Source organism: Oncorhynchus tshawytscha, linkage group LG13 (assembly GCF_018296145.1).
Source record: "Oncorhynchus tshawytscha isolate Ot180627B linkage group LG13, Otsh_v2.0, whole genome shotgun sequence".
NCBI classification, from domain to species: Eukaryota; Metazoa; Chordata; class Actinopteri; order Salmoniformes; family Salmonidae; genus Oncorhynchus; species Oncorhynchus tshawytscha.
Window position 1 is genome coordinate 88,607,668 of NC_056441.1, and position 27,288 is coordinate 88,634,955.

The following is a 27,288-nucleotide window of genomic DNA, read 5'->3' on the forward strand; positions in this document are numbered from 1 at the left end:
ACAGGGTCAGTCATAGTAGTATGATAGGTGTTGTTTTACAGGGTCAGTCATAGTAGTACGATAGGTGTTGTTTTACAGGGTCAGTCAGGGTAGTAGTATGATAGGTGTTGTTTTACAGGGTCAGTCATAGTAGTATGATAGGTGTTGTTTTACAGGGTCAGTCATAGTAGTATGATAGGTGTTGTTTTACAGGGTCAGTCATAGTAGTATGATGTTGTTGTTTTACAGGGTCAGTCATAGTAGTACGATAGGTGTTGTTTTACAGGGTCAGTCATAGTAGTACGATAGGTGTTGTTTTACAGGGTCAGTCATAGTAGTACGATAGGTGTTGTTTTACAGGGTCAGTCGTAGTAGTAGGGCACCCGTGGAGTAAATGAGGGTTAAGTAGCTTTCTCAAGGACACTACACTCTAGACTAGGGCACTATACTCTAGACTAGGGTTTAATCTTGGTACTGGAATAAACACCCGATACAAATTATATTCTCAGAAAATCATTTTAAAAAGAAAATCAAGGCTATTTGAATAATCTCAAATATATTTGGATTTGTTTTACACTTTTTTGGTTACTACATGATTCCATATGTGTTATTTCATAGTTTTGATGTCGTCACTATTATTCTGCAATGTAGAAAATAGTCAAAATAAAAGAAAAACCCTTGAATGAGTTGGTGTTTGACAGGTAGTGTACATGTAGATGGGGGTAAAGTGACTATACACAGATAATAAACAGAGAGTAGCAGCAGTCTAAAATAGGTGGTGGGGAACAGGTCAATGTAAATAGTCCGGGTGGCCATTTGATTAATTGTTCAGAAGTCTTATTTCTTGGGGGGCTAGAAGCTGTTAAGGAGCCTTTGACCTAGACTTGGCAATCTGGTACCACTTGCCGTGCGGTAGCAGAGAGAACAGTCTTATTGCTTGGGGGGTAGAAGCTGTTAAGGAGCCTTTGACCTAGACTTGGCAATCTGGTACCACTTGCCGTGCGGTAGCAGAGAGAACAGTCTTATTGCTTGGGGGGGGTAGAAGCTGTTAAGGAGCCTTTGACCTAGACTTGGCAATCTGGTACCACTTGCCGTGTGGTAGCAGAGAGAACAGTCTTATTGCTGGGGGGTAGAAGCTGTTAAGGAGCCTTTTGGTCCTGGACTTGGCGATCCGGTACCACTTGCCGTGCGGTAGCAGAGAGAACAGTCTTATTGCTGGGGGTAGAAGCTGTTAAGGAGGCTTTTGGTCCTGGACTTGGCGATCCGGTACCACTTGCCGTGCGGTAGCAGAGAGAACAGTCTTATTGCTGGGGGGCACTAGAAGCTGTTAAGGAGCCTTTTGGTCCTGGACTTGGCGATCCGGTACCACTTGCCGTGCGGTAGCAGAGAGAACAGTCTTATTGCTGGGGGGTAGAAGCTGTTAAGGAGGCTTTTGGTCCTGGACTTGGCGATCCGGTACCACTTGCAGTGCGGTAGCAGAGAGAACAGTCCATGACTTGGTTGACTGCAGACTAACTATTTTTTGGGCACTTCCTCTGACCCCGACTAGTATATTAGGTCCTAGACGGCGGGAAGGTCGGCCCCCAGCGACATACTGGGCCGTACACACATACCAAAAGTCTCTGTAGCGCCTTTTTTAGGCGGTCGGATGCTGGAGAGCTCATTTGTTGTTTTTGAAGTTCTTTCCAAAAACAAAAAATTGTGTTTTTGAAGTTCTTTCCAATGTTTTAAGGGTTTATGAAAAGTTTATTTCCATCCTGACTTTTACATAAGTCCTTTGTATTGGTGTAGACTTGACGGACCAGATGGGACTCATTCCCTCCCAAACTAAAAGGAGAAACCAATGTTTTCTCTGGTAGGCACAACCTACCTGGCACCCCTATAAATAATAACCTCAAGTCAGAACCGTTACAGTATGTACAGGAATAGGATGCCATTTAGGAAGCAAGATGTATGTAATGTATCAAACCAGCGACATATTCATGACCGGGGATTCTGGGCTTTTTCCATATCAGCTGTGAAACTGAAATCAAATCATTTGACGGAGCCAATATCAAAATGTAATCTCTCTCTCTCGCTCCGTGCGCATGTGTAGACTCCTGTACGCGTGTGTCAGAATGTAATCTCTGCCAGAAATGAATATTGGGCCTGAGCCACAGCCCACGGTCTTTGCTGAATAATTAACAGATGGAAAGACAGAACGGAGGGATGGAGGAAAGAACTGGAAGAAAAATCTACGAAGACAATAAACATTGGATTGGACCTGGGCTCTAGTAAACAGAATGAATACTGTGAGAGACTGTTGCTGCCTCCCAAATGGAACTCTATTCCCTGCGTCAGGGCTCTCCAACCCTGTTCCTGGAGAGATACCCTCCTGTAGGTTATAACTCCAACCCTGTTCCTGGAGAGATACCCTCCTGTAGGTTATAACTCCAACCCTGTTCCTGGAGAGATACCCTCCTGTAGGTTATAACTCCAACCCTGTTCCTGGAGAGATACCCTCCTGTAGGTTATAACTCAAACCCTGTTCCTGGAGAGATACCCTCCTGTAGGTTTACACTCCAACCCTGTTCCTGGAGAGATACCCTCCTGTAGGTTTACACTCCAACCCTGTTCCTGGAGAGATACCCTCCTGTAAGTTACAGGAGGGTCTCTCTCTAGGAACAGGGTAGGAGAGCCCTGTCCTATATAGTGTAGCAGAGCCCTGTCCTATAGAGTGTAGCAGAGCCCTGTCCTAATGAGTGTAGCAGAGCCCTGTCCTATATAGTGTAGGAGAGCCCTGTCCTATATAGTGTAGGAGAGCCCTGTCCTATAGAGTGTAGCAGAGCCCTGTCCTATAGAGTGTAGGAGAGCCCTGTCCTATAGAGTGTCGGAGAGCCCTGTCCTATAGAGTGTCGGAGAGCCCTGTCCTATATAGTGTCGGAGAGCCCTGTCCTATATAGTGTCGGAGAGCCCTGTCCTATATAGTGTCGGAGAGCCCTGTCCTATAGAGTGTCGGAGAGCCCTGTCCTATAGAGTGTCGGAGAGCCCTGTCCTATAGAATGCTAGACCTCATGTGGCTGGAGTGTGTCAGCAGTTCCTGCAAGAGGAAGGCATTGATGCTATGGACTGGCCCGCCCGTTCCCCAGACCTGAATCCAATTGAGCACATCTGGGACATCATGTCTCGCTCCATCCACCAATGCCACGTTGCACCACAGACTGTCCAGGAGTTGGTGGACGCTTTAGTCCAGGCCTGGGAGATCCCTCAGGAGATCATCCGCCACCTCATCAGGAGCATGCCTAGGCGTTGTAGGGAGGTCATACAGGCACGTGGAGGCCACACACACTACTGAGCCTAATTTTTACTTGTTTTAAGGACATTACATCAAAGTTGGATCAGCCTGTAGTGTGGTTTTCCACTTTAATTTTGAGTGTGACTCCAAATCCAGACCTCCATGGGTTGATAAATTTGATTTCCATTGATCATTTTTGTGTGATTTTGTTGTCAGCACATTCAACTATGTAAAGACACAAATATTTAATAAAGAATATTTCATTCATTCAGATCTATGATGTGTTATTTTAGTGTTCCCTTATTTTTTTGAGCAGTGTATATAGGGGATAGGGTGCCATTTGAACCAAATCTTTGTTTGGAGCAGGGGGACAGAAGAGCAGCAGGGGACAGAAGAGCAGCAGGGGGACAGAAGAGCAGCAGGGGGACAGAAGAGCAGCAGTGGGACAGAAGAGCAGCAGGGGACAGAAGAGCAGCAGTGGGACAGAAGAGCAGCAGTGGGACAGAAGAGCAGCAGGGGACAGAAGAGCAGCAGGGGACAGAAGAGCAGCAGGGGGACAGAAGAGCAGCAGGGGGGGGGACAGAAGAGCAGCAGTGGGACAGAAGAGCAGCAGTGGGACAGAAGAGCAGCAGGGGGACAGAAGAGCAGCAGGGGGACAGAAGAGCAGCAGGGGGACAGAAGAGCAGCAGGACAGAAGAGCAGCAGGACAGAAGAGCAGCAGGGGGACAGAAGAGCAGCAGGGGGACAGAACAGCAGCAGGACAGAACAGCAGCAGGGGGACAGAAGAGCAGCAGGGGACAGAAGAGCAGCAGGACAGAAGAGCAGCAGGACAGAAGAGCAGCAGGGGGACAGAAGAGCAGCAGGACAGAACAGCAGCAGGACAGAACAGCAGCAGGGGGACAGAAGAGCAGCAGGACAGAAGAGCAGCAGGGGGACAGAACAGCAGCAGGACAGAATAGCAGCAGGGGACAGAACAGCAGCAGGACAGAACAGCAGCAGGACAGAACAGCAGCAGGGGGGGGGACAGAACAGCAGCAGGGGGACAGAAGAGCAGCAGGACAGAACAGCAGCAGTGTGTGTCCCCAGCCTGCCTACTGCACTCTGTTCACATGACGCTTTACTCCTCAACAACTCATTTATGGTCTTCTAATTAAAACGTCTGTTAATTGCCTCGTTAAGTGATTTCATTGGGCCACAAAATTTAAAAAACATGAATATTAGCTTTCTTGATTATTTTGGATGTGTAATTGTCCATTGACAAAATGAGGAAATCTACAAACTAGTAATTTCTAATGAGATGTAATGTAATCATCTAATGGTCCCTCATTAGTTGGGCAGAAGAAAGAATAAAAGAAAAGTCCTAATGAAGATATAGAAAGGAAATGGCACCCTATTCCCTATATTGTGCCCTACTTTAGACCAGAGCCCTATGGCACCCTATTCCCTATGTAGTGCACTACTTTAGACCAGAGCCCTATGGCACCCTATTCCCTATTTATAGTGCACTACTTTAGACCAGAGCCCTATGGCACCCTATTCCCTATATAGTGCACTACTTTAGACCAGAGCCCTATGGCACCCTATTCCCTATATAGTGCACTACTTTAGACCAGAGTTCTATGAGCCTGCACTCTCTACTGGTCTTTCTGTGATTCCTTGCATCCTTCTGAACAGTATGAAAAGGTCCAAGGTCATTTCCCTCGTTACTTCTTCTCCAATGGGTTTTGAGAAGGAGGTGAGGAGAGAGGATGTGAGGAATCAAGGAAAGATGACTCGAGAAAGAGGGTGTGTAGCAGATTCAGCTGAACAGATACTCTGTAACCTGTATTTTTCTCCAGCTGTTTTCTACCAAAGGGTCAACCTCTGCTTGAGCTGCTCATCAATTAATCAACTCCTTTTTTTCCCGGTGCCTAAGTATGAAGCATGACAGTCAGACCATTCTGTATCAGTCTACCTTCAAAGTAGAGGCCAAAGGGAAGAGAGCACAGAGAGTACTTCTAACAGAACAAAGGCTGAACCAATCATGATTTATTTGTGTGTGTGTGTGTGTGTGTGTGTTTTGAAAACCCCTTCAGGAAAACACTCTGTTGCCTTTGTTTTCAACTATTTACTAAAAACACCAACTTCAAGGGTGTCTATCAATAAAGTTAACATCCAAACTACAGTTAGGACAGATCAGGTCAAACCTCCAATTATATAAAAACAGCATCACGAGGGAAACCGATGTGTAATAACAGCATCACGAGGGAAACCGATGTGTAATAACAGCATCACGAGGGAAACCGATGTGTAATAACAGCATCACGAGGGAAACCGATGTGTAATAACAGCATCACGAGGGAAACAGGTGTAATAACAGCATCACGAGGGAAACAGGTGTAATAACAGCATCACGAGGGAAACAGGTGTAATAACAGCATCACGAGGGAAACAGATGTGTAATAACAGCATCACGAGGGAAACAGATGGGTAATAAGAGCATCACGAGGGAAACAGATGGGTAATAACAGCATCACGAGGGAAACAGATGGGTAATAACAGCATCACAAGGGAAAGGGGAACAGATGGGTAATAACAGCATCAGAAGGGACACAGATGGGTAATAACAGCATCACAAGGGAAACAGATGGGTAATAACAGCATCACAAGGGAAACAGATGGGTAAAAACAGCATCACAAGGGAAACAGATGGGTAAAAACAGCATAACAAGGGAAACAGACGGTAATAACAGCATCACAAGGGAAACCGATGGGTAATGACAGCATCACAAGGGAAACAGATGGGTAATAACAGCATCAAAAGGGGAACAGATGGGTAATAACAGCATCAAAAGGGAAACAGATGGGTAATAACAGCATCAAAAGGGAAACAGATGGGTAATAACAGCATCAAAAGGGGAACAGATGGGTAATAACAGCATCAAAAGGGAAACAGATGGGTAATAACAGCATCAAAAGGGAAACAGATGGGTAAAACGACATCACAAGGGAAACAGATGGGTGAAACGGCATCACAAGGGAAACAGATGTGTAATAACAGCATCACGAGGGACAGATGTGTAATAACAGCTTCAGGAGGGAAACAGATGGTAATAACAGCATCACAAGTGAAATGGAAACAGATGGTAATAACAGCATCACAAGTGAAATGGAAACAGATGGTAATAACAGCATCACAAGGAAAACAGATGGGTAATGACAGCATCACAAGGGAAACAGATGGGTAATGACAGCATCACAAGGGAAACAGATGGGTAATGACAGCATCACAAGGGAAACAGATGGGTAATAACAGCATCACAAGGGAAACAGATGGGTAATGACAGCATCACAAGGGAAACAGATGGGTAATGACAGCATCACAAGGGAAACAGATGGGTAATGACAGCATCACAAGGGAAACAGATGGGTAATGACAGCATCACAAGGGAAACAGATGGGTAATAACAGCATCACAAGGGAAACAGATGGGTAATGACAGCATCACAAGGGAAAGGGAAACAGATGGGTAATAACAGCATCACAAGGGAAACAGATGGTAATAACAGCATTACAACAGCTATTTATTTCCTCAGGAGACCCATTTGTACTGACTGACCTGATGCAGTTGGAGTGGGTCATTGTCCACTGTTCCTACAGACAGCTACCGACAGAAGTGCCTGTGTACTTGCCTGCGCATGTGTTTCTCTCTCTCTGTATGCGTTTCCCTCTGTGTGTGTGTGTGTCTGCTACAGTACTCACTGAAGTCTCCAGTAAGGAACAGGGCCTCCGCGGCTGGGGCCCACTCCCTCAACACCAGTCTGTTGTCAGCCATGCGGTTCACGCCAAAGGTCCTGTAGCTTCTAGTGAACTGATCAAAGCCCCCTTCTGCCTCCTCCAGGAGGAACAGACGCTTCTCAAACAGCCCATACCTGAGAGACAGAGACAGAGAGACAGAGAGAGACACACAGAGAGACACAGACACACAGAGAGAGAGACACAGAGACAGTGTCGTTAATAACAGAGAAGGAACTGGGAAAGATCACAACTCCCCTCAACTAAATCATGGATAGAATCAGCATGGTCAATAACAGTAAATAGGAAGCAATATTAATGACTCAGGCCAAGACCTAAAATACTAGAGATGTGTTGATCAGTGTTCAGGCGTCACAAGACTATAGGAGATGTGTTGACCAGTGTTCAGGCGTCACAAGACTATAGGAGATGTGTTGATCAGTGTTCAGGCATCACAAGACTATAGGAGATGTGTTGATCAGTGTTCAGGTGACACAAGACTATAGGAGATGTGTTGATCAGTGTTCAGGCGACACAAGACTATAGGAGATGTGTTGATCAGTGTTCAGGCATCACAAGACTATAGGAGATGTGTTGATCAGTGTTCAGGCATCACAAGACTATAGGAGATGTGTTGATCAGTGTTCAGGCATCACAAGACTATAGGAGATTGTGCTTGATCAGTGTTCAATATCACAAGACTATAGAATGCCTGTTCTTTCCAGTGTTCAGACTGCATCAAAGACTATGAGGAGATTGATGATGTCAGTGTTAAATCACAAGAATCAGATGTGTTGAAGTGTTCAGGCATCACAAGACTAAAGGAGATGTTTGAGCATTGTTCAGGCATCACAAGACTATGGAGATGTGTTGTTCCATTGTTCAGGGTGAATGGACAAGACAAGACTGCCATTGAACAGGGTATGTGTAGGTGAGGTCACTGTTCAGGCATCACAAGACTATAGGAGATGTGTTTTTCAGTGTTCAGGCATCACAAGACTATAGGAGATGTGTTGACCAGTCTAAGGACATCCAGCCAACATTGTGTGGGAAACATTGGGCTCTGGGCAATTCCAGTGGAACACTAAAATGTCAATATTCTAAACATTAAGAATGCCTGTTCTTTCCATGACTGACTGACTCAGCTGAAAGCTAACATCCCTGGTCATTGATGATGCACTCTGATCTGCAACTCACTAAAAAAACATCCCTAGGTGAAGGGGAGGACTCACTTAAAGAAGGATTTTTAAGCATCCCTGGGACATCCCATGGATTGTGTTTGTTCCATTGAGAGGAATCACAAACAAAAACGATTTGGTCATTGACAGGGTATGGTCTGTAGGACTCACTAAACAGGGAATATCCCTGGTCATCCCTACTGCCTCTGCTGGGTTTCTCACTAAACAGTTTCCATTTAAGATGGAGGTTCCACCACCCAAATGGAAGGACACTGCCAAATGGAGGCTAGGCTACCATTGCTGTGTAGTCAAATGGAGCCAGCATTCCAGTGGAACACTAAAATAGTCAAATTCACACACTTATCAAGAGAACGTCCCTGGTTATCCCTACTGCCTCTGATCTGACTGTCTCACTAAACAGAAATACCATTTAAGATGGAGGCCACCTATAGCTGGGTAGACTGCCCTAAATGGAGGCTAGGCTACCTATAGCTGGGTAGACTGCCCTAAATGGAGGCTAGGCTACCTATAGCTGTGTAGACTGCCCTAAATGGAGGCTAGGCTACCTATAGCTGTGTAGACTGCCCTAAATGGAGGCTAGGCTACCTATAGCTGTGTAGACTGCCCTAAATGGAGGCTAGGCTACCTATAGCTGGGTAGACTGCCCTAAATGGAGGCTAGGCTACCTATAGCTGGGTAGACAGCCCTAAATGGAGGCGAGGCTACCTATAGCTGGGTAGACAGCCCTAAATGGAGGCGAGGCTACCTATAGCTGTGTAGACTGCCCTAAATGGAGGCTAGGCTACCTATAGCTGTGTAGACTGCCCTAAATGGAGGCTAGGCTACCTATAGCTGGGTAGACTGCCCTAAATGGAGGCTAGGCTACCTATAGCTGGGTAGACTGCCCTAAATGGAGGCCTCCTATAGCTGGGTAGACTGCCCTAAATGGAGGCCACCTATAGCTGGGTAGACTGCCCTAAATGGAGGCTATAGGTAGGCATAGAACACAGTCAATGTAACACACACACAATATTAATGCTACAGCCAAGAGGTTGGTGAGCTATATGTGGACGTGGTTGTTGCAATATCAACCCCATATATAGTATACAGTCTAAAATGTAGGTCTATCTGAGTAGCCTCTTGCTTTACCTTGGACCGCATTCGAGGGCATTCAAAATCAATACATGAACATCATTATACAAGATGGATAGGCTGTCTTGCAAAGAGCATTCATATTTTAACACCTGCCACACATCAACATACTGTAAGCCATCGACAATGCTCACAAAAATGATCCTCATTTTAGTCACCGTTACTGTGTAAAGGCAGTTATGCCCTTACATTAATTTTAATTCATATATTATTTTTAATCAAACGATATCTACCCGAATATGTCCCTATAACCTCTCCCGTACGGGGTCACCATGTCACCAGGACACCATGCCGCCAGGACACCATGCCGCCAGGACACCAGGACACAATGTCACTACGTTACCAGGACACAATGTCACCAGGATACCATGTCACTATGTCACCAGGATACCATGTCACTATGTCACCAGGACACCATGTCACCAGGACACCATGTCACCAGGACACCATGTCACCAGGACACCATGTCACCAGGACACCATGTCACTACATTACCAGGACACCATGTCACCAGGACACCATGTCACTACATTACCAGGACACCATGTCACCATGTCACTACATTACCAGGACACCATGTCACTACATTACCGGGACACCATGTCACCAGGACACCATGTCACCAGGACACCATGTCACTACATTACCAGGACACCATGTCACCAGGACACCATGTCACTACATTACCAGGACACCATGTCACGAGGACACCATGTCACTACATTACCAGGACACCATGTCACCAGGACACCATGTCACTACATTACCAGGACACCATGTCACCAGGACACCATGTCACTACATTACCAGGACACCATGTCACCAGGACACAATGTCACTACATTACCAGGACACCATGTCACTACAGTGCCTTGCGAAAGAATTCACCCCCTTGGTGTTTTTCCTATTTTGTTGCATTACAACCTGTAATTTAAATAGATTTTTATTTGGATTACATGTAATGGACATAGACAAAATAGTCCAAATTGGTGAAGTGAAAAAAATTACTTGTTTCAAAAAATAATAAAAAACAGAAAAATGGTGTGTGCATATCTATTCCCCCCTTTACTATGAAGTACCTAAATAAGATCTGGTGTGGAGGTCGACCGAGTATGATTTTTCAACGCTGATACCGATACCAATTATAGGAGGACCAAAAAAAAGCCGATACCAATTAATCGGCCGATTGGTCTGACAATTTTTTTAATGCATTTGGAATAATGACAATTACAACAATACTGAATTAACTTATTTTAACTTAATATAATACATCAATAAAATCCATTTAGCCTCAAATAAATAATGAAACATGTTCAATTTGGTTTAAATAATGCAACAAAAAAGTGTTGGAGAAGAAAGTAAAAGTGCAATATGTGCCATGTAAGAAAGCTAACGTTTAAGTTCCTTGCTCAGAACATGAGAACATATGAAAGCTGGTGGTTCCTTTTAACATGAGTCTTCAATATTCCTAGGTAATAAGTTATAAGACTATTTCACTCTTTACCATTTGTATTTCATTAACCTTTGACTATTGGATGTTCTTATAGGCACTTTAGTATTGCCAGTGTAACAGTATAGCTTCCGTCCCTCTCCTCGCTTCTCCCTGGGCTCAAACCAGCAATACAACGACAACAGCCACCCTCGAAGCATCGTTACCCATGCAGAGCAAGGGGAACAACTACTCCAAGTCTCAGAGCGAGTGATGTTTGAAACTATTAGCACGCACCCCGCTAACTAGCTAGCCATTTCACATCGGTTACACCAGCCTAATCTCGGGAGTTGATGGGCTTGAAGTCATAAACAGCGCAATGCTTGACGCACAACGAAGAGCTGCTGGCAAAACGCATGAAAGTGCTGTTTGAATGAATGCTTACGAGCCTGTTGCTGCCTACCGTCGCTCAGTCAGACTGCTCTATCAAATCATAGACTTAATTATGACATAACAACACACAGAAATACGAGCCTTCGGTCATTAATATGGTCGAATCCGGAAACTATCAACTCGAAAACAAGACGTTTATTCTTTCAGTGAAATACGGAACCGTTCCGTATTTTCTCTTACGGGTGGCATCCATCAGTCTAAATATTCTTGTTACATTGCACAACCTTCAATGTTATGTCATAATTACATAATATTTTGGCAAATTAGGCGGCCCAAACGATTGCATATAACCGGACTCTGTTGTAACGACTCTCGTCGGTGGAAGGAGAGGAGGGCCAAACGGTTGCATATAACCTGACTCTGTTGCAACGACTCTCGTCGGTGGAAGGAGAGGAGGACCAAACGGTTGCATATAACCTGACTCTGTTGTAACGACTCTCGTCGGTGGAAGGAGAGGAGGGCCAAACGGTTGCATATAACCTGACTCTGTTGTAACGACTCTCGTCGGTGGAAGGAGAGGAGCACCAAACGGTTGCATATAACCGGACTCTGTTGTAACGACTCTCGTCGGTGGAAGGAGAGGAGCACCAAACGGTTGCATATAACCGGACTCTGTTGTAACGACTCTCGTCGGTGGAAGGAGAGGAGCACCAAACGGTTGCATATAACCGGACTCTGTTGTAACGACTCTCGTCGGTGGAAGGAGAGGAGCACCAAACGGTTGCATATAACCGGACTCTGTTGTAACGACTCTCGTCGGTGGAAGGAGAGGAGGACCAAAGCGCAGCGTGGTACGTTGCCATATTTAGTGGAATACTTTTTCAATACGAACAAAAAACAATAAACAGACGAAAACCGACGAAGCTACAGTCCTGAACTAGTGAACATAGACTACATGAATGCACGAACAGGAACAATCACCCATCAACAAAAGTGAAAACAGGCTACCTTAATATGGTTCCCAATCAGAGACAATGCAAAACACCTGCCTCTGATTGAGAACCATATCAGGCCAATCAGGCAAACCTAACAGACTATACCCACCCAAATCACATCCTGACCAACTAAAGACAAAACAAAGGAAATAAGGTCAGGAACGTGACAGAAATGACACAATTTCACCTGGTTAGTATTGCCTGCTAACCTGGATTTCTTTTAGCTAAATATGCATGTTTAAAAATATATACTTCTGTGTATTGATTTTAAGAAAGGCATTGATGTTTATGGTTAGGTACACATTGGAGCAACGATATGCACCGCATCGATTATATGCAACGCAGGACACGCTAGATAAACTAGTAATATCATCAACTATGTGTAGTTAACTAGTGATTATGATTGATTTTTTTATAAAGATAAGTTTAATGCTAGCTAGCATCTTACCTTGGCTTACAGCATTCGTGTAACAGGCAGTCTCCTTGTGAAGTGCAATGAGAGGCAGGCGGTTAGAGCGTTGGACTAGTTAACCGTAAGGCTGCAAGATTGAATGCCCAAGCTGACAAGGTAAATAATATATTTAAGCAGTTAAAAGATCAAATAAAAGGTGTTAAAAAATATAATAATCTGTGTCCAAAAATACAAATTTCCGATCGTTATGAAAACCTTAAAAATTGGCCCTAAATAAAATCGGCCATTCAGATTCAAAAATCGGTCAACCTCTAATCTGTGGCAATCAATTACCTTCAGATGTCACAAATAGTTAAATAAAGTTCACCTGTGTGCAATCTAATGTCACCTGATCTCAGTATATATACACACACACAGGTCGCAATTGTAAATGAGAACTTGCTCTCAACTTGCCTACCTGGTTAAATAAAAGGTAAAATTAAAAATAAAAAAATAAACACACGTTCTGAAAGGCCTCAGAGTCTACAACACCACTAAGCAGGGGACACCACCAAGAAAGTGGCCCTATGAAGACCAAGGAGCTCTCCAAACAGGTCAGGGACAAAGATGTGGAGAAGTACAGATCAGGATTGGGTTACAAAAAAATATCAGAAACTTTTTTTCCCACGGTGCACCAATTAAATCCATTATTTAAAACATGGAAAGAATATGGCACCACAACAAACCTGCCAAGAGAGGGCCGCCCACCAAAACTCATAGACCAGGTAAGGAGGGCATTGATCAGAGAGGCAACAAAAGAGACCAAAGATAACCCTGAAGGAGCTGCAAAGCTCCACAACGGAGATTGGAGTATCTGTCCATAGGACCACTTTAAGCCATATACTCCACAGAGCTGGGCTTAATGGAAGAGTGGCCAGAAAAATGCCATTGCTTAAAGAAAAAAATAAGTAAACACATTTGGTGTTCACCAAAAGGCATGTGGGAGACTCCCAAACATATGAAAGAAGGTACTCTGGTCAGATGAGACTAAAATGTAGCTTTTTGGCCATCAAGGAAAATGCTATGTCTGGCGCAAACCCAACACCTCATCACCCAGAGAATATCATCCCCACAGTGAAGCATGGTGGTGGCAGCATCATGCTGTGGGGATGGTTTTCATGAATGATCAAGGAATGATGGGTGGCACTAAATACAGGGAAATACTTGAGGGAAACCTGTTTCAGTCTTCCAGAGATTTGAGACTGGGACAGAGGTTCACCTTCCAGCAGGACAATGACCCTAAGCATACTGCTAAAGCAACACTCGAGTGGTTTAAGGGGAAACCTTTAAATATCTTGGAACGGCCTAGTCAAAGCCCAGACCTCAATCCAATTGAGAATCTGTGGTATGACAGCAATCTGTACAACAGCGGAATCCATCCAACTTGAAGGAGCTGGAGCAGTTTTGCCTTGAAGAATGGGCAAAAATCCCAGTGGCTTGATGTGCCAAGCTTAGAGAGACCCCAAGAGACTTGCAGCTGTAATTGCTGTAAAAAGGTGGCTCTACAAAGTATTGACATTGGGAGGGTGAAAACCTTGAACGTGCCTAACTATTCTGTTTTTTGGTCTTATTCATTTCACAATTTTAAAAAATGTGCATCTTCAAAGTGGTAAGCATGTTGTGTAAATCAAATGATGATACAACCCCCCCCCCAGAAATCAATTTTAATTCCAGGTTGTAAGGCAACAAAATAGGAACAATGCCAAGGGGGTGAATACTTTCACAAGCCACTGTAGTTAAATAGTGACATGGTGATGTCATGTAGGACTATGTTGTGGCTGACCAGCTAAACCATTAGTTTATACTCTCCAGTGTCAGAAAATAAACCAACTTCTTCATCATCATCATTTATCATGTTAGTTCCTCCTTTCCAGCTGCTGTCCGGATCAGATTCTCCCTGCAGGATGCCCTATAGTCTACAGAGAGGAGAGAGTATCCTAGCCAGCTGCTGTCCAGATCAGATTGTCCCCTGCAGGATCAGATTGTCCCCTGCAGGATCAGATTGTCCCCTGCAGGATCAGATTGTCCCCTGCAGGATCAGATTGTCCCCTGCAGGATCAGATTGTCCTAGCCAGCTGGATGAAAAACACTCTCCTCTTTTTTTCTCTGCATGCTCTCTCATCCCTTCCTCCCCGACTCCACTCTCTGTCTCTCTCCACTCTGAAACTCAAATGGATAACAGATAGCTTAGTGCTCCCATACCTGCGGTGTCACCATTTCAGAATACATGTTCTGGCAGCCCTGTGGAGAGCCTTTCCAGAGGACAAGGAGATGAGGAGAGGTGAGGAGGATTCAGTTAAGGATGGCTCCTGGCTCTGCATTAATAGTCATGGTTATGATTAGAACAAACTAAGTGCTGGGGGGGATAGTCTGGCTGGCTGGGTGCTGTGTGTTTCTATTGTCCTGCTAATCTAGAACCTCTTCTTCTGGCCCTGCTGGCATGATTAGACAAGAGATGAGAAGACAGTGCGTGTGTGTGTGTGTGTGTGTGTGTGTCTCAAATTGCACCCTATTACCTATACAGTGCGCTACTTTAGGGCAGAGCCCTGAACATGCCCTATGGGCCCTGGTCAAAAGTAGTGCACTATGTAAGGAATAAGGTTCTGTCAAAACTAGTGCACTAATGTAAGGAATAGTGCCCCAATTGGGACATAACCATCAAGTTCAGACCACGCATCACAATCACATTCAAGGTGACTTCAAGGTTCCATTCCAAATCACACCCTATTCCATATATAGTGCACTACTTTTGACCAGAGCCCCACTAAATAAGAAATAGGGTGCTATTTGGGACGTATCCTAAAAGACATCTGATTTCCCTAAACCTCCTGCTAACACAAAACACTAAACTTCCCCTCACCTGCTTATTAGTAATAACGAGTAATACAATTAGGCCAGCCTCTGACTGTCCTCTGTTTCTCCTCTCAAGGTGTGATCTCTGTGTCCTCTCTCTCTCTCTCTGGCTCTCTCAAGGTGTGATCTCTGTGTTCTCTCTCTCTCTCCCTCTCTGGCTCTCTCAAGGTGTGATCTCTGTGTCCTCTCTCTGGCTCTCTCAAGGTGTGATCTCTGTGTCCTCTCTCTGGCTCTCTCAAGGTGTGATCTCTGTGTCCTCTCTCTGGCTCTCTCAAGGTGTGATCTCTGTGTCCTCTCTCTGGCTCTCTCAAGGTGTGATCTCTGTGTCCTCTCTCTGGCTCTCTCAAGGTGTGATCTCTGTGTCCTCTCTCTGGCTCTCTCAAGGTGTGATCTCTGTGTCCTCTCTCTGGCTCTCTCATTATTTTATTACAATGTATATTGTACAAATTGTTGCTTTGGCAATATTAAAAATGCAAATGTTTTTTTTATGCCAAGAAAGCAGCTTGAGAGAGGAGAGAGGACAGAGACAAAGCGAGAGAAGGTTCCAGAGTTCCAAATTGAGTAGCAGCTGCTGAAAAAAAATGAGCTCCTACAAATATTGAAATGTAAATGGTGTGAAGTAGAAAAACAAAAAGAAAGCTGCAAGACTGAATGGAAGACAAAACAAGCAACACATGAAGGCTTGTGAATATATATATATATATAATATATATATATAAATATATATAATATATAATATATAATATATAATATATAATATCTTATAAAATTGTGCAGCTATTTTAGCTAGCTGGATTGTCTACCAGTTGCTAAGCAAGGTGAAAAACTGTCCTCCTGCCCCCTGAACGAGGCAGTTTAACCCACTGTTCCTAGGGCATCATTGAAAACAAGAATTTGTTCTTAATTCACCGACTTGCCTCGTTACAAAAAGGAAAAATAAAACATAAATAAAAATGACTAGGGACTTTCCTAAAACAAAAGCTAACAAGCTGTAGATCTCTGCAGTTCATCCAGAGTGATCATGGGCCTCTTGGCTGCATCTCTGATCAGTCTTCTCCTTGCATGAGCTGAAAGTTTAGAGGGACGGCCAGGTCTTGGTAGATTTGCAGTGGTCTGATACTCCTTCCATTTCAATATTATCGCTTGCACAGTGCTCCTTGGGATGTTTAAAGCTTGGGAAATCTTTTTGTATCCAAATCCGGCTTTAAACTTCTTCACAACAGTATCTCGGACCTGCCTGGTGTGTTCCTTGTTCTTCATGATGCTCTCTGCGCTTTTAACGGACCTCTGAGACTATCACAGTGCAGGTGCATTTATACGGAGACTTGATTACACACAGGTGGATTGTATTTATCATCATTAGTCATTTAGGTCAACATTGGATCATTCAGAGATCCTCACTGAACTTCTGGAGAGAGTTTGCTGCACTGAAAGTAAAGGGGCTGAATAATTTTGCACGCCCAATTTGTCAGTTTTTGATTTGTTAAAAAAGTTTGAAATATCCAATAAATGTCGTTCCACTTCATGATTGTGTCCCACTTGTTGTTGATTCTTCACAAAAAAATACAGTTTTATATCTTTATGTTTGAAGCCTGAAATGTGGCAAAAGGTCGCAAAGCTCAAGGGGGACGAATACTTTCGCAAGGCACTGTATGTGCAGTTTATGCTCCTCCTTCAGATTCATCATATTATGAGGATCAGTTTTTTGACGATCTCCATACAGAAATCCTTACATTTCAGACAGAGGGTAAAGTGCTTCTTTGTGGAGATTTCAATGCAAGAACAGGTTCTGAGTCTGACTACACTGATGCGGGAGGTAACCAGCACATATTTGGACACCCCTCCTTGTACAGTAGCCCTATTATAAATAATAGAAACAGTCCTGGCCAAATACTGAACAAAAAATGGGAAGGAGTTAGTGTATCTCTGTCGAGCCTTAGGCCTGTACATGCCTAATGGTAGACTCAGAGGGGTCTTTTTAGGTCGGTTTACTTCCTGCTCAGCTCTTGGGACAAGCCTATCAATTATGCCATCAGTGACATAGACCCCTCCTACATTAGTGAATTCACTGTCAGACTACAGACACCAGTCAGATTAATGTGCTTCTGAAATTTACCAGCAATACTCATAAAAAAAAAACTGCCCAATAATCTCTACAACATGAACCAATCGTACAGATGGGCTCCAAACAGCGCAGACAAATTCATTGAACTCTGTACAGGTGTTCAATAACTCACAAGAACAAAACAATAAAGAAGGTGTCAAAAACATAAAAATGGCATATTCCAAAAAACAGAATCAAAAGCAAAATTTGAGAAAACCAAAGAAACAAAAAAGGAAATGTTTGTGAAAAATGGTTTGATAACATTTAAAACAATTAGAAAACATCAAAAACAGAAGCAGCAGAACAACACTATGAATACTGGGAAATTCTGAAACAGTAGAAACAATGAAAACAAGAAATTGAATTACAAACTCAGCAAAAAAAGAAAATGTCCTCTCATTGTCAACTGCGTTTATTTTTAGCAAACTTAACGTGTAAATATTTGTATGAACATAACAAGATTCAACAACTGAGACATAACCTGAACAAGTTCCACAGACATGTGACTAACAGAAATTGAATAATGTGTCCCTGAACAAAGGGGGGGATCAAAAGTAACAGTCAGTATCTGGTGTGGCCACCAGCTGCATTAAGTACTGCAGTGCATCTCCTCCTCATGCACTGCACCAGATTTGCCAGTTCTTGCTGTGAGATGTTACCCCACTCTTCCACCAAGGGACCTTGTTCCAAGGGGGCGGGTTCCAATAGCTCTAGCCCTCACCCTCCGATCCACAACAGGTCCCAGACGTGCTCAATGGGATTGAGATCCAGGCTCTTCGCTGGCCATGGCAGAACACTGACATTCCTGTCTTGCAGGAAGTCACGCACAGAATGAGCAGTATGGCTGGTGGCATCGTCATGCTGGAGGGTCATGTCAGGATGAGCCTGCAGGAAGCGTACCACATGAGGGAGGAGGATGTCTTCCCTGTAACGCACAGCATTGAGATTGCCTGCAATGACAACAAGCTCAGTCCGATGATGCTGTGATACACCGCCCCAGACCATGACGGACCATCTACCTCCAAATCGATCCTGCTCCAGAGTACAGGCCTCGGTGTAAAGCTCATTCCTTTGACGATAAACACAAATCTGACCATCTCCCCTGGTGAGAGAAAACCGTGACTCGTCAGTGAAGAGCACTTTTTGCCAGTCCTGTCTGGTCCAGCAACGGTGGGTTTGTGCCCAAAGGCAACGTTGTTGCCGGTGATGTCTGGTGAGGACCTGCCTTACAACAGGCCTACAAACCCTCAGTCCAGCCTCTCTCAGCCGATTGCAGACAGTCTGAGCACTGATGGAGGGATTGTGTGTTCCTGGTGTAACTGGGGCAGTTGTTGTTGCCATCCTGTACCTATTCCGCAAGTGTGATGTTCAGATGTACCGATCCTGAGCAGATGTTGTTACACATGGTCTGCCACTGCGAGGACGATCAGCTGTCCGTCCTGTCTCCCTGTAGCGCCATCTTAGGCGTCTCACAGTACAGACATTGCAATTCATTGCCCTGGCCACATCTGCTGTCCTCATGCCTCCTTCAAATCAAATCAAATTTTATTTGTCACATACACATGGTTAGCAGATGTTAATGCGAGTGTAGCGAAATGCTAGTTCCGACAATGCAGTAATAACGAACAAGTAATCTAACTAACAATTCCAAAAAAAACCTACTGTCTTATACACAGTGTAAGGGGATAAAGAATATGTACATAAGGATATATGAATGAATGATGGTACAGAGCAGCATAGGCAAGATACAGTAGATGATATCGAGTACAGTATATACATATGAGATGAGTATGTAAACCAAGTGGCATAGTTAAAGTGGCTAGTGATACATGTATTACATAAGGATGCAGTCGATGATATAGAGTACAGTATCTACGTATGCATATGAGATGAATAATGTAGGGTAGTAACATTATATAAGGTAGCATTGTTTAAAGTGGCTAGTGATATATTTACATCATTTCCCATCAATTCCCATGATTAAAGTGGCTGGAGTAGAGTCAGTGTCATTGACAGTGTGTTGGCAGCAGCCACTCAATGTTAGTGGTGGCTGTTTAACAGTCTGATGGCCTTGAGATAGAAGCTGTTTTTGCAGAATGCCTAAGGCACATTCACACAGATGAGCAGGGACCCTGGGCATCTTTCTCTTGGTGTTTTTCAGAGTCAGTAGAAAGGCCTCTTTAGTGTCCTACGTTCCCATAACTGTGACCTTAATTGCCAACCGTCTGTAAGCTGTTCGTGTCTTAACGATCGTTCCACAGGTGCATGTTCATTATTTAATGGGAAACAGTATTTAAACCCTTCACAATGAAGATCTGTGAAGTTATTTGGATTTTTACTAATTATCTTTGAAAAACAGAGTCCTGAAAAAAAGGGACATTCCTTTTTTTTGCTGAGTTTATCAATAAGACACTTGATGAAATTGGAAAACGCAATTGACCAGAATCAGTTCTGGGACATGTGGAACAATTTAATCATTTTGAATGGTACATCACAGTACTGACCATATACACACACACACACACACACACACACACACACACACACACACACACACACACACAAAAAAAAAAAAAAAAAAACAAAAAAAAAAAAAAAAAAAAAAAAAAGGGGCAAAATCTTTGCTTCCTTTATTGACTTTTAAAAAGCATTTGATTCTGTTTGGCACGAACATTCTTCAGATTTTCCAAAGTGGACTCAATCAAATTTATGAACACAGAAAACAAGTGCGGAATAACAACTAAAAAAAACAACCCAGAACAGAACTACTTTCCCAGCGTTGAAGTGTAAAGACAAGGCTGAAGTTTGAGTCCAAACCTTCAACATTTAAATGAATTAGCAGACATGTTGGACCATTCCTCCAGCCCCAGGACTCACACTGTGACACAGAGGTAAAATACCTGCTATATGTTGAGGATTTGGTTCCAATAGCTCTTTACAGAAGTGAGGTTTAGGGGGCCACTCAATACACTGGACTTTAAAATGTGGGAGAAACATCCGATTAAAGCCGTACATGCAGAACTATGTTGGAACATTCTAGAAGTCTAAAGAAATACACCAACTAATGCAAGTCGGGCGGAATTGTGCTGTTTTCCAGTGGTAATGAAAGAACAAACCAAAAAAAGATCATTACAATTTTGGCTACACCTAAATTCAAGTCTCCAATTTAAAACACTTCAAACCCAAGAGCCGAGCCCAGAAACAAGCCCTCTCAGTAAGCTAGTATTGGACCTAACCAACCAAGCTGACACCAGCACTGATTCAAAAAAAGACTAAAAAAAAAATTCAAATAAACAAAATCAATAACAATCAAAAGGACTCAAATTTACAACATTGGAAAAACGAAACAAAATCCCAAAGCCGACTAAATTGCTATCTGGCTCTGAACAGAAAATATGAATTGGCTGATTATCTCTACTCTGTCAGAGATACGAAGCAGAGACAGATCCTTACCAAGTACAGGCTGAGTGAACAATTGGCAATAGAAACCGGCAGACATAAAAAGACATGGCTACCCAAAGAGGAGCGTGTATGTGGTCACTGCACGACAGGGGAGGTAGAGACAGAGATGGACTACGTGGTCACTGCAAGACAGGGGAGGTAGAGACAGAGATGGACTACGTGGTCACTGCACGACAGGGGAGGTAGAGACAGAGATGGACTACGTGGTCACTGCACGACAGGGGAGGTAGAGACAGAGATGGACTACGTGGTCACTGCACGACAGGGGAGGTAGAGACAGAGATGGACTACGTGGTCACTGCACGACAGGGGAGGTAGAGACAGAGATGGACTACGTGGTCACTGCAAGACAGGGGAGGTAGAGACAGAGATGGACTACGTGGTCACTGCACGACAGGGGAGGTAGAGACAGAGATGGACTACGTGGTCACTGCAAGACAGGGGAGGTAGAGACAGAGATGGACTACGTGGTCACTGCAAGACAGGGGAGGTAGAGACAGAGATGGACTACGTGGTCACTGCAAGACAGGGGAGGTAGAGACAGAGATGGACTACGTGGTCACTGCAAGACAGGGGAGGTAGAGACAGAGATGGACTACGTGGTCACTGCAAGACAGGGGAGGTAGAGACAGAGATGGACTACGTGGTCACTGCAAGACAGGGGAGGTAGAGACAGAGATGGACTACGTGGTCACTGCAAGACAGGGGAGGTAGAGACAGAGATGGACTACGTGGTCACTGCAAGACAGGGGAGGTAGAGACAGAGATGGACTACGTCATCACTGCACGACAGGGGAGGTAGAGACAGAGATGGACTACGTGGTCACTGCAAGACAGGGGAGGTAGAGACAGAGATGGACTACGTGGTCACTGCACGACAGGGGAGGTAGAGACAGAGATGGACTACGTGGTCACTGCACGACAGGGGAGGTAGAGACAGAGATGGACTACGTGGTCACTGCACGACAGGGGAGGTAGAGACAGAGATGGACTACGTGGTCACTGTACGACAGGGGAGGTAGAGACAGAGATGCACTTTCTCCTTTACTGGGAGAAATATTCCTCACCAAGAGATTTTACTACATTTATTCAACATTTTTTACTTATTAAACCAAGAGGAAAAACTAAAGATGTTCCTGGGTGAAGGAGCAACGGCTTCTATTTCCTTCCAGATCCTGCATAGTAAGCAGTAACCAGCTTCTCTTTCCTTCCATATCCTGCATAGTAAGCAGTAACCAGCTTCTCTTTCCTTCCAGATCCTGCATAGTAAGCAGTAACCAGCTTCTCTTTCCTTCCATATCCTGCATAGTAAGCAGTAACCAGCTTCTCTTTCCTTCCAGATCCTGCATAGTAAGCAGTAACCAGCTTCTCTTTCCTTCCAGATCCTGCATAGTAAGCAGTAACCAGCTTCTCTTTCCTTCCAGATCCTGCATAGTAAGCAGTAACCAGCTTCTCTTTCCTTCCAGATCCTGCATAGTAAGCAGTAACCAGCTTCTCTTTCCTTCCATATCCTGCATAGTAAGCAGTAACCAGCTTCTCTTTCCTTCCATATCCTGCATAGTAAGCAGTAATCAGCTTCTCTTTCCTTCCATATCCTGCATAGTAAGCAGTAACCAGCTTCTCTTTCCTTCCAGATCCTGCATAGTAAGCAGTAACCAGCTTCTCTTTCCTTCCAGATCCTGCATAGTAAGCAGTAACCAGCTTCTCTTTCCTTCCATATCCTGCATAGTAAGCAGTAACCAGCTTCTCTTTCCTTCCATATCCTGCATAGTAAGCAGTAACCAGCTTCTCTTTCCTTCCATATCCTGCATAGTAAGCAGTAACCAGCTTCTCTTTCCTTCCATATCCTGCATAGTAAGCAGTAACCAGCTTCTCTTTCCTTCCAGATCCTGCATAGTAAGCAGTAACCAGCTTCTCTTTCCTTCCAGATCCTGCATAGTAAGCAGTAACCAGCTTCTCTTTCCTTCCAGATCCTGCATAGTAAGCAGTAACCAGCTTCTCTTTCCTTCCATATCCTGCATAGTAAGCAGTAACCAGCTTCTCTTTCCTTCCAGATCCTGCATAGTAAGCAGTAACCAGCTTCTCTTTCCTTCCAGATCCTGCATAGTAAGCAGTAACCAGCTTCTCTTTCCTTCCAGATCCTGCATAGTAAGCAGTAACCAGCTTCTCTTTCCTTCCAGATCCTGCATAGTAAGCAGTAACCAGCTTCTCTTTCCTTCCAGATCCTGCATAGTAAGCAGTAACCAGCTTCTCTTTCCTTCCAGATCCTGCATAGTAAGCAGTAACCAGCTTCTCTTTCCTTCCAGATCCTGCATAGTAAGCAGTAACCAGCTTCTCTTTCCTTCCAGATCCTGCATAGTAAGCAGTAACCAGCTTCTCTTTCCTTCCAGATCCTGCATAGTAAGCAGTAACCAGCTTCTCTTTCCTTCCATATCCTGCATAGTAAGCAGTAACCAGCTTCTCTTTCCTTCCATATCCTGCATAGTAAGCAGTAACCAGCTTCTCTTTCCTTCCATATCCTGCATAGTAAGCAGTAACCAGCTTCTCTTTCCTTCCATATCCTGCATAGTAAGCAGTAACCAGCTTCTCTTTCCTTCCAGATCCTGCATAGTAAGCAGTAACCAGCTTCTCTTTCCTTCCAGATCCTGCATAGTAAGCAGTAACCAGCTTCTCTTTCCTTCCATATCCTGCATAGTAAGCAGTAACCAGCTTCTCTTTCCTTCCATATCCTGCATAGTAAGCAGTAACCAGCTTCTCTTTCCTTCCATATCCTGCATAGTAAGCAGTAACCAGCTTCTCTTTATCCTTCCAGCTTCTCTTTCCTTCCATCCTGCATAGTAAGCAGTAACCAGCTTCTCTTTCCTTCCAGATCCTGCATAGTAAGCAGTAACCAGCTTCTCTTTCCTTCCAGATCCTGCATAGTAAGCAGTAACCAGCTTCTCTTTCCTTCCAGATCCTGCATAGTAAGCAGTAACCAGCTTCTCTTTCCTTCCAGATCCTGCATAGTAAGCAGTAACCAGCTTCTCTTTCCTTCCAGATCCTGCATAGTAAGCAGTAACCAGCTTCTCTTTCCTTCCAGATCCTGCATAGTAAGCAGTAACCAGCTTCTCTTTCCTTCCAGATCCTGCATAGTAAGCAGTAACCAGCTTCTCTTTCCTTCCAGATCCTGCATAGTAAGCAGTAACCAGCTTCTCTTTCCTTCCAGATCCTGCATAGTAGTAACCAGCTTCTCTTTCCTTCCAGATCCTGCATAGTAACCCAGCTTCTCTTTCCTTCCATATCCTGCATAGTAAGCAGTAACCAGCTTCTCTTTCCTTCCATATCCTGCATAGTAAGCAGTAACCAGCTTCTCTTTCCTTCCATATCCTGCATAGTAAGCAGTAACCAGCTTCTCTTTCCTTCCAGATCCTGCATAGTAAGCAGTAACCAGCTTCTCTTTCCTTCCAGATCCTGCATAGTAAGCAGTAACCAGCTTCTCTTTCCTTCCATATCCTGCATAGTAAGCAGTAACCAGCTTCTCTTTCCTTCCATATCCTGCATAGTAAGCAGTAACCAGCTTCTCTTTCCTTCCATATCCTGCATAGTAAGCAGTAACCAGCTTCTCTTTCCTTCCAGATCCTGCATAGTAAGCAGTAACCAGCTTCTCTTTCCTTCCAGATCCTGCATAGTAAGCAGTAACCAGCTTCTCTTTCCTTCCAGATCCTGCATAGTAAGCAGTAACCAGCTTCTCTTTCCTTCCATATCCTGCATAGTAAGCAGTAACCAGCTTCTCTTTCCTTCCAGATCCTGCATAGTAAGCAGTGACCAGCTTCTCTTTCCTTCCAGATCCTGCATAGTAAGCAGTAACCAGCTTCTCTTTCCTTCCAGATCCTGCATAGTAAGCAGTAACCAGCTTCTCTTTCCTTCCAGATCCTGCATAGTAAGCAGTAACCAGCTTCTCTTTCCTTCCAGATCCTGCATAGTAAGCAGTAACCAGCTTCTCTTTCCTTCCAGATCCTGCATAGTAAGCAGTAACCAGCTTCTCTTTCCTTCCAGATCCTGCATAGTAAGCAGTAACCAGCTTCTCTTTCCTTCCATATCCTGCATAGTAAGCAGTAACCAGCTTCTCTTTCCTTCCATATCCTGCATAGTAAGCAGTAACCAGCTTCTTTCCTTCCATATCCTGCATAGTAAGCAGTAACCAGCTTCTCTTTCCTTCCATATCCTGCATAGTAAGCAGTAACCAGCTTCTCTTTCCTTCCATATCCTGCATAGTAAGCAGTAACCAGCTTCTCTTTCCTTCCAGATCCTGCATAGTAAGCAGTAACCAGCTTCTCTTTCCTTCCAGATCCTGCATAGTAAGCAGTAACCAGCTTCTCTTTCCTTCCATATCCTGCATAGTAAGCAGTAACCAGCTTCTCTTTCCTTCCAGATCCTGCATAGTAAGCAGTAACCAGCTTCTCTTTCCTTCCAGATCCTGCATAGTAAGCAGTAACCAGCTTCTCTTTCCTTCCAGATCCTGCATAGTAAGCAGTAACCAGCTTCTCTTTCCTTCCAGATCCTGCATAGTAAGCAGTAACCAGCTTCTCTTTCCTTCCAGATCCTGCATAGTAAGCAGTAACCAGCTTCTCTTTCCTTCCAGATCCTGCATAGTAAGCAGTAACCAGCTTCTCTTTCCTTCCAGATCCTGCATAGTAAGCAGTAACCAGCTTCTCTTTCCTTCCAGATCCTGCATAGTAAGCAGTAACCAGCTTCTCTTTCCTTCCAGATCCTGCATAGTAAGCAGTAACCAGCTTCTCTTTCCTTCCAGATCCTGCATAGTAAGCAGTAACCAGCTTCTCTTTCCTTCCAGATCCTGCATAGTAAGCAGTAACCAGCTTCTCTTTCCTTCCAGATCCTGCATAGTAAGCAGTAACCAGCTTCTCTTTCCTTCCAGATCCTGCATAGTAAGCAGTAACCAGCTTCTCTTTCCTTCCAGATCCTGCATAGTAAGCAGTAACCAGCTTCTCTTTCCTTCCAGATCCTGCATAGTAAGCAGTAACCAGCTTCTCTTTCCTTCCAGATCCTGCATAGTAAGCAGTAACCTACTTTTGATTAATATAGTAGTAGGGGTGATGGTAGTGATAATTTAATGATAGTTGTAGTACTGATGTAAATGGTGGAGATGACAGTTAGTTAAAACTATAACTAGGGGTGGCATGGCCAGTTGGGGGGGGTATTGTACACATTGTTGCTTTGGCAATATTGACGCCATGTTTTTCATGCCAATAAAGCAGCTTGAAATTTGAATGTTGAAAGCGAGAGGGGGGGACACACACCATAACAGTCAGGATGCTGTGACAACTTCCTACTCAGATTGCAGCGTAACAGTCAGGATGCTGAGACAACTTCCTACTCCGATTGCAGTAAACAGTCAGGATGCTGTGACAACTTCCTACTCAGATTGTATAATAACAGTCAGGATGCTGAGACAACTTCCTACTCCGATTGCAGTAAACAGTCAGGATGCTGTGACAACTTCCTACTCAGATTGTATAATAACAGTCAGGATGCTGTGACAACTTCCTACTCAGATTGTATAATAACAGTCAGGATGCTGTGACAACTTCCTACTCTGATTGTATAATAACAGTCAGGATGCTGTGACAACTTCCTACTCAGATTGTATAATAACAGTCAGGATGCTGTGACAACTTCCTACTCAGATTGTATAATAACAGTCAGGATGCTGTGACAACTTCCTACTCAGATTGTATAATAACAGTCAGGATGCTGTGACAACTTCCTACTCAGATTGTATAATAACAGTCAGGATGCTGTGACAACTTCCTACTCAGATTGTATAATAACAGTCAGGATGCTGTGACAACTTCCTACTCAGATTGTATAATAACAGTCAGGATGCTGTGACAACTTCCTACTCAGATTGCAGCATAACATGCTGACTAGACGTCATCGCACACATGCTGATTTTGCACGTCCACACCAGACGCGATCAAGACACACAGGTTGAAATATCAAAACGAACTCTGAACCAACTACATTAAATTTGGGGACAGGTCGAAAAGCATTAAACATTTATGGCAATTAAGCTAGCTAGTTTGCTGTTGCTAGGTCATTTGTCCTGGGATATAAAACATTGGGTTGTTATTTTACCTAAAAAAAATGCACAAGGTCCTCTACTCTGACAACTAATCCACAGATAGAAGGTTCAATTTCTAGTCATGCTCTCCTCCTTCAGTTCCTAGTCATGCTCTCCTCCTTC

At 44.0% G+C, this 27,288-nt stretch overlaps 1 protein-coding gene across 1 annotated transcript in view; it reads right to left on the minus strand.

Moving 5' to 3' along the window:
• Positions 1-27,288, minus strand: part of gbe1b (glucan (1,4-alpha-), branching enzyme 1b) — a 376,893-nt gene that overhangs the window by 337,766 nt on the left and 11,839 nt on the right. Inside the window, exon 2 of the mRNA XM_042296507.1 lies at positions 6,995-7,164. Coding sequence (XP_042152441.1) covers positions 6,995-7,164 — 170 coding nt within the window. The remainder of the gene's footprint in view (positions 1-6,994; positions 7,165-27,288) is intronic.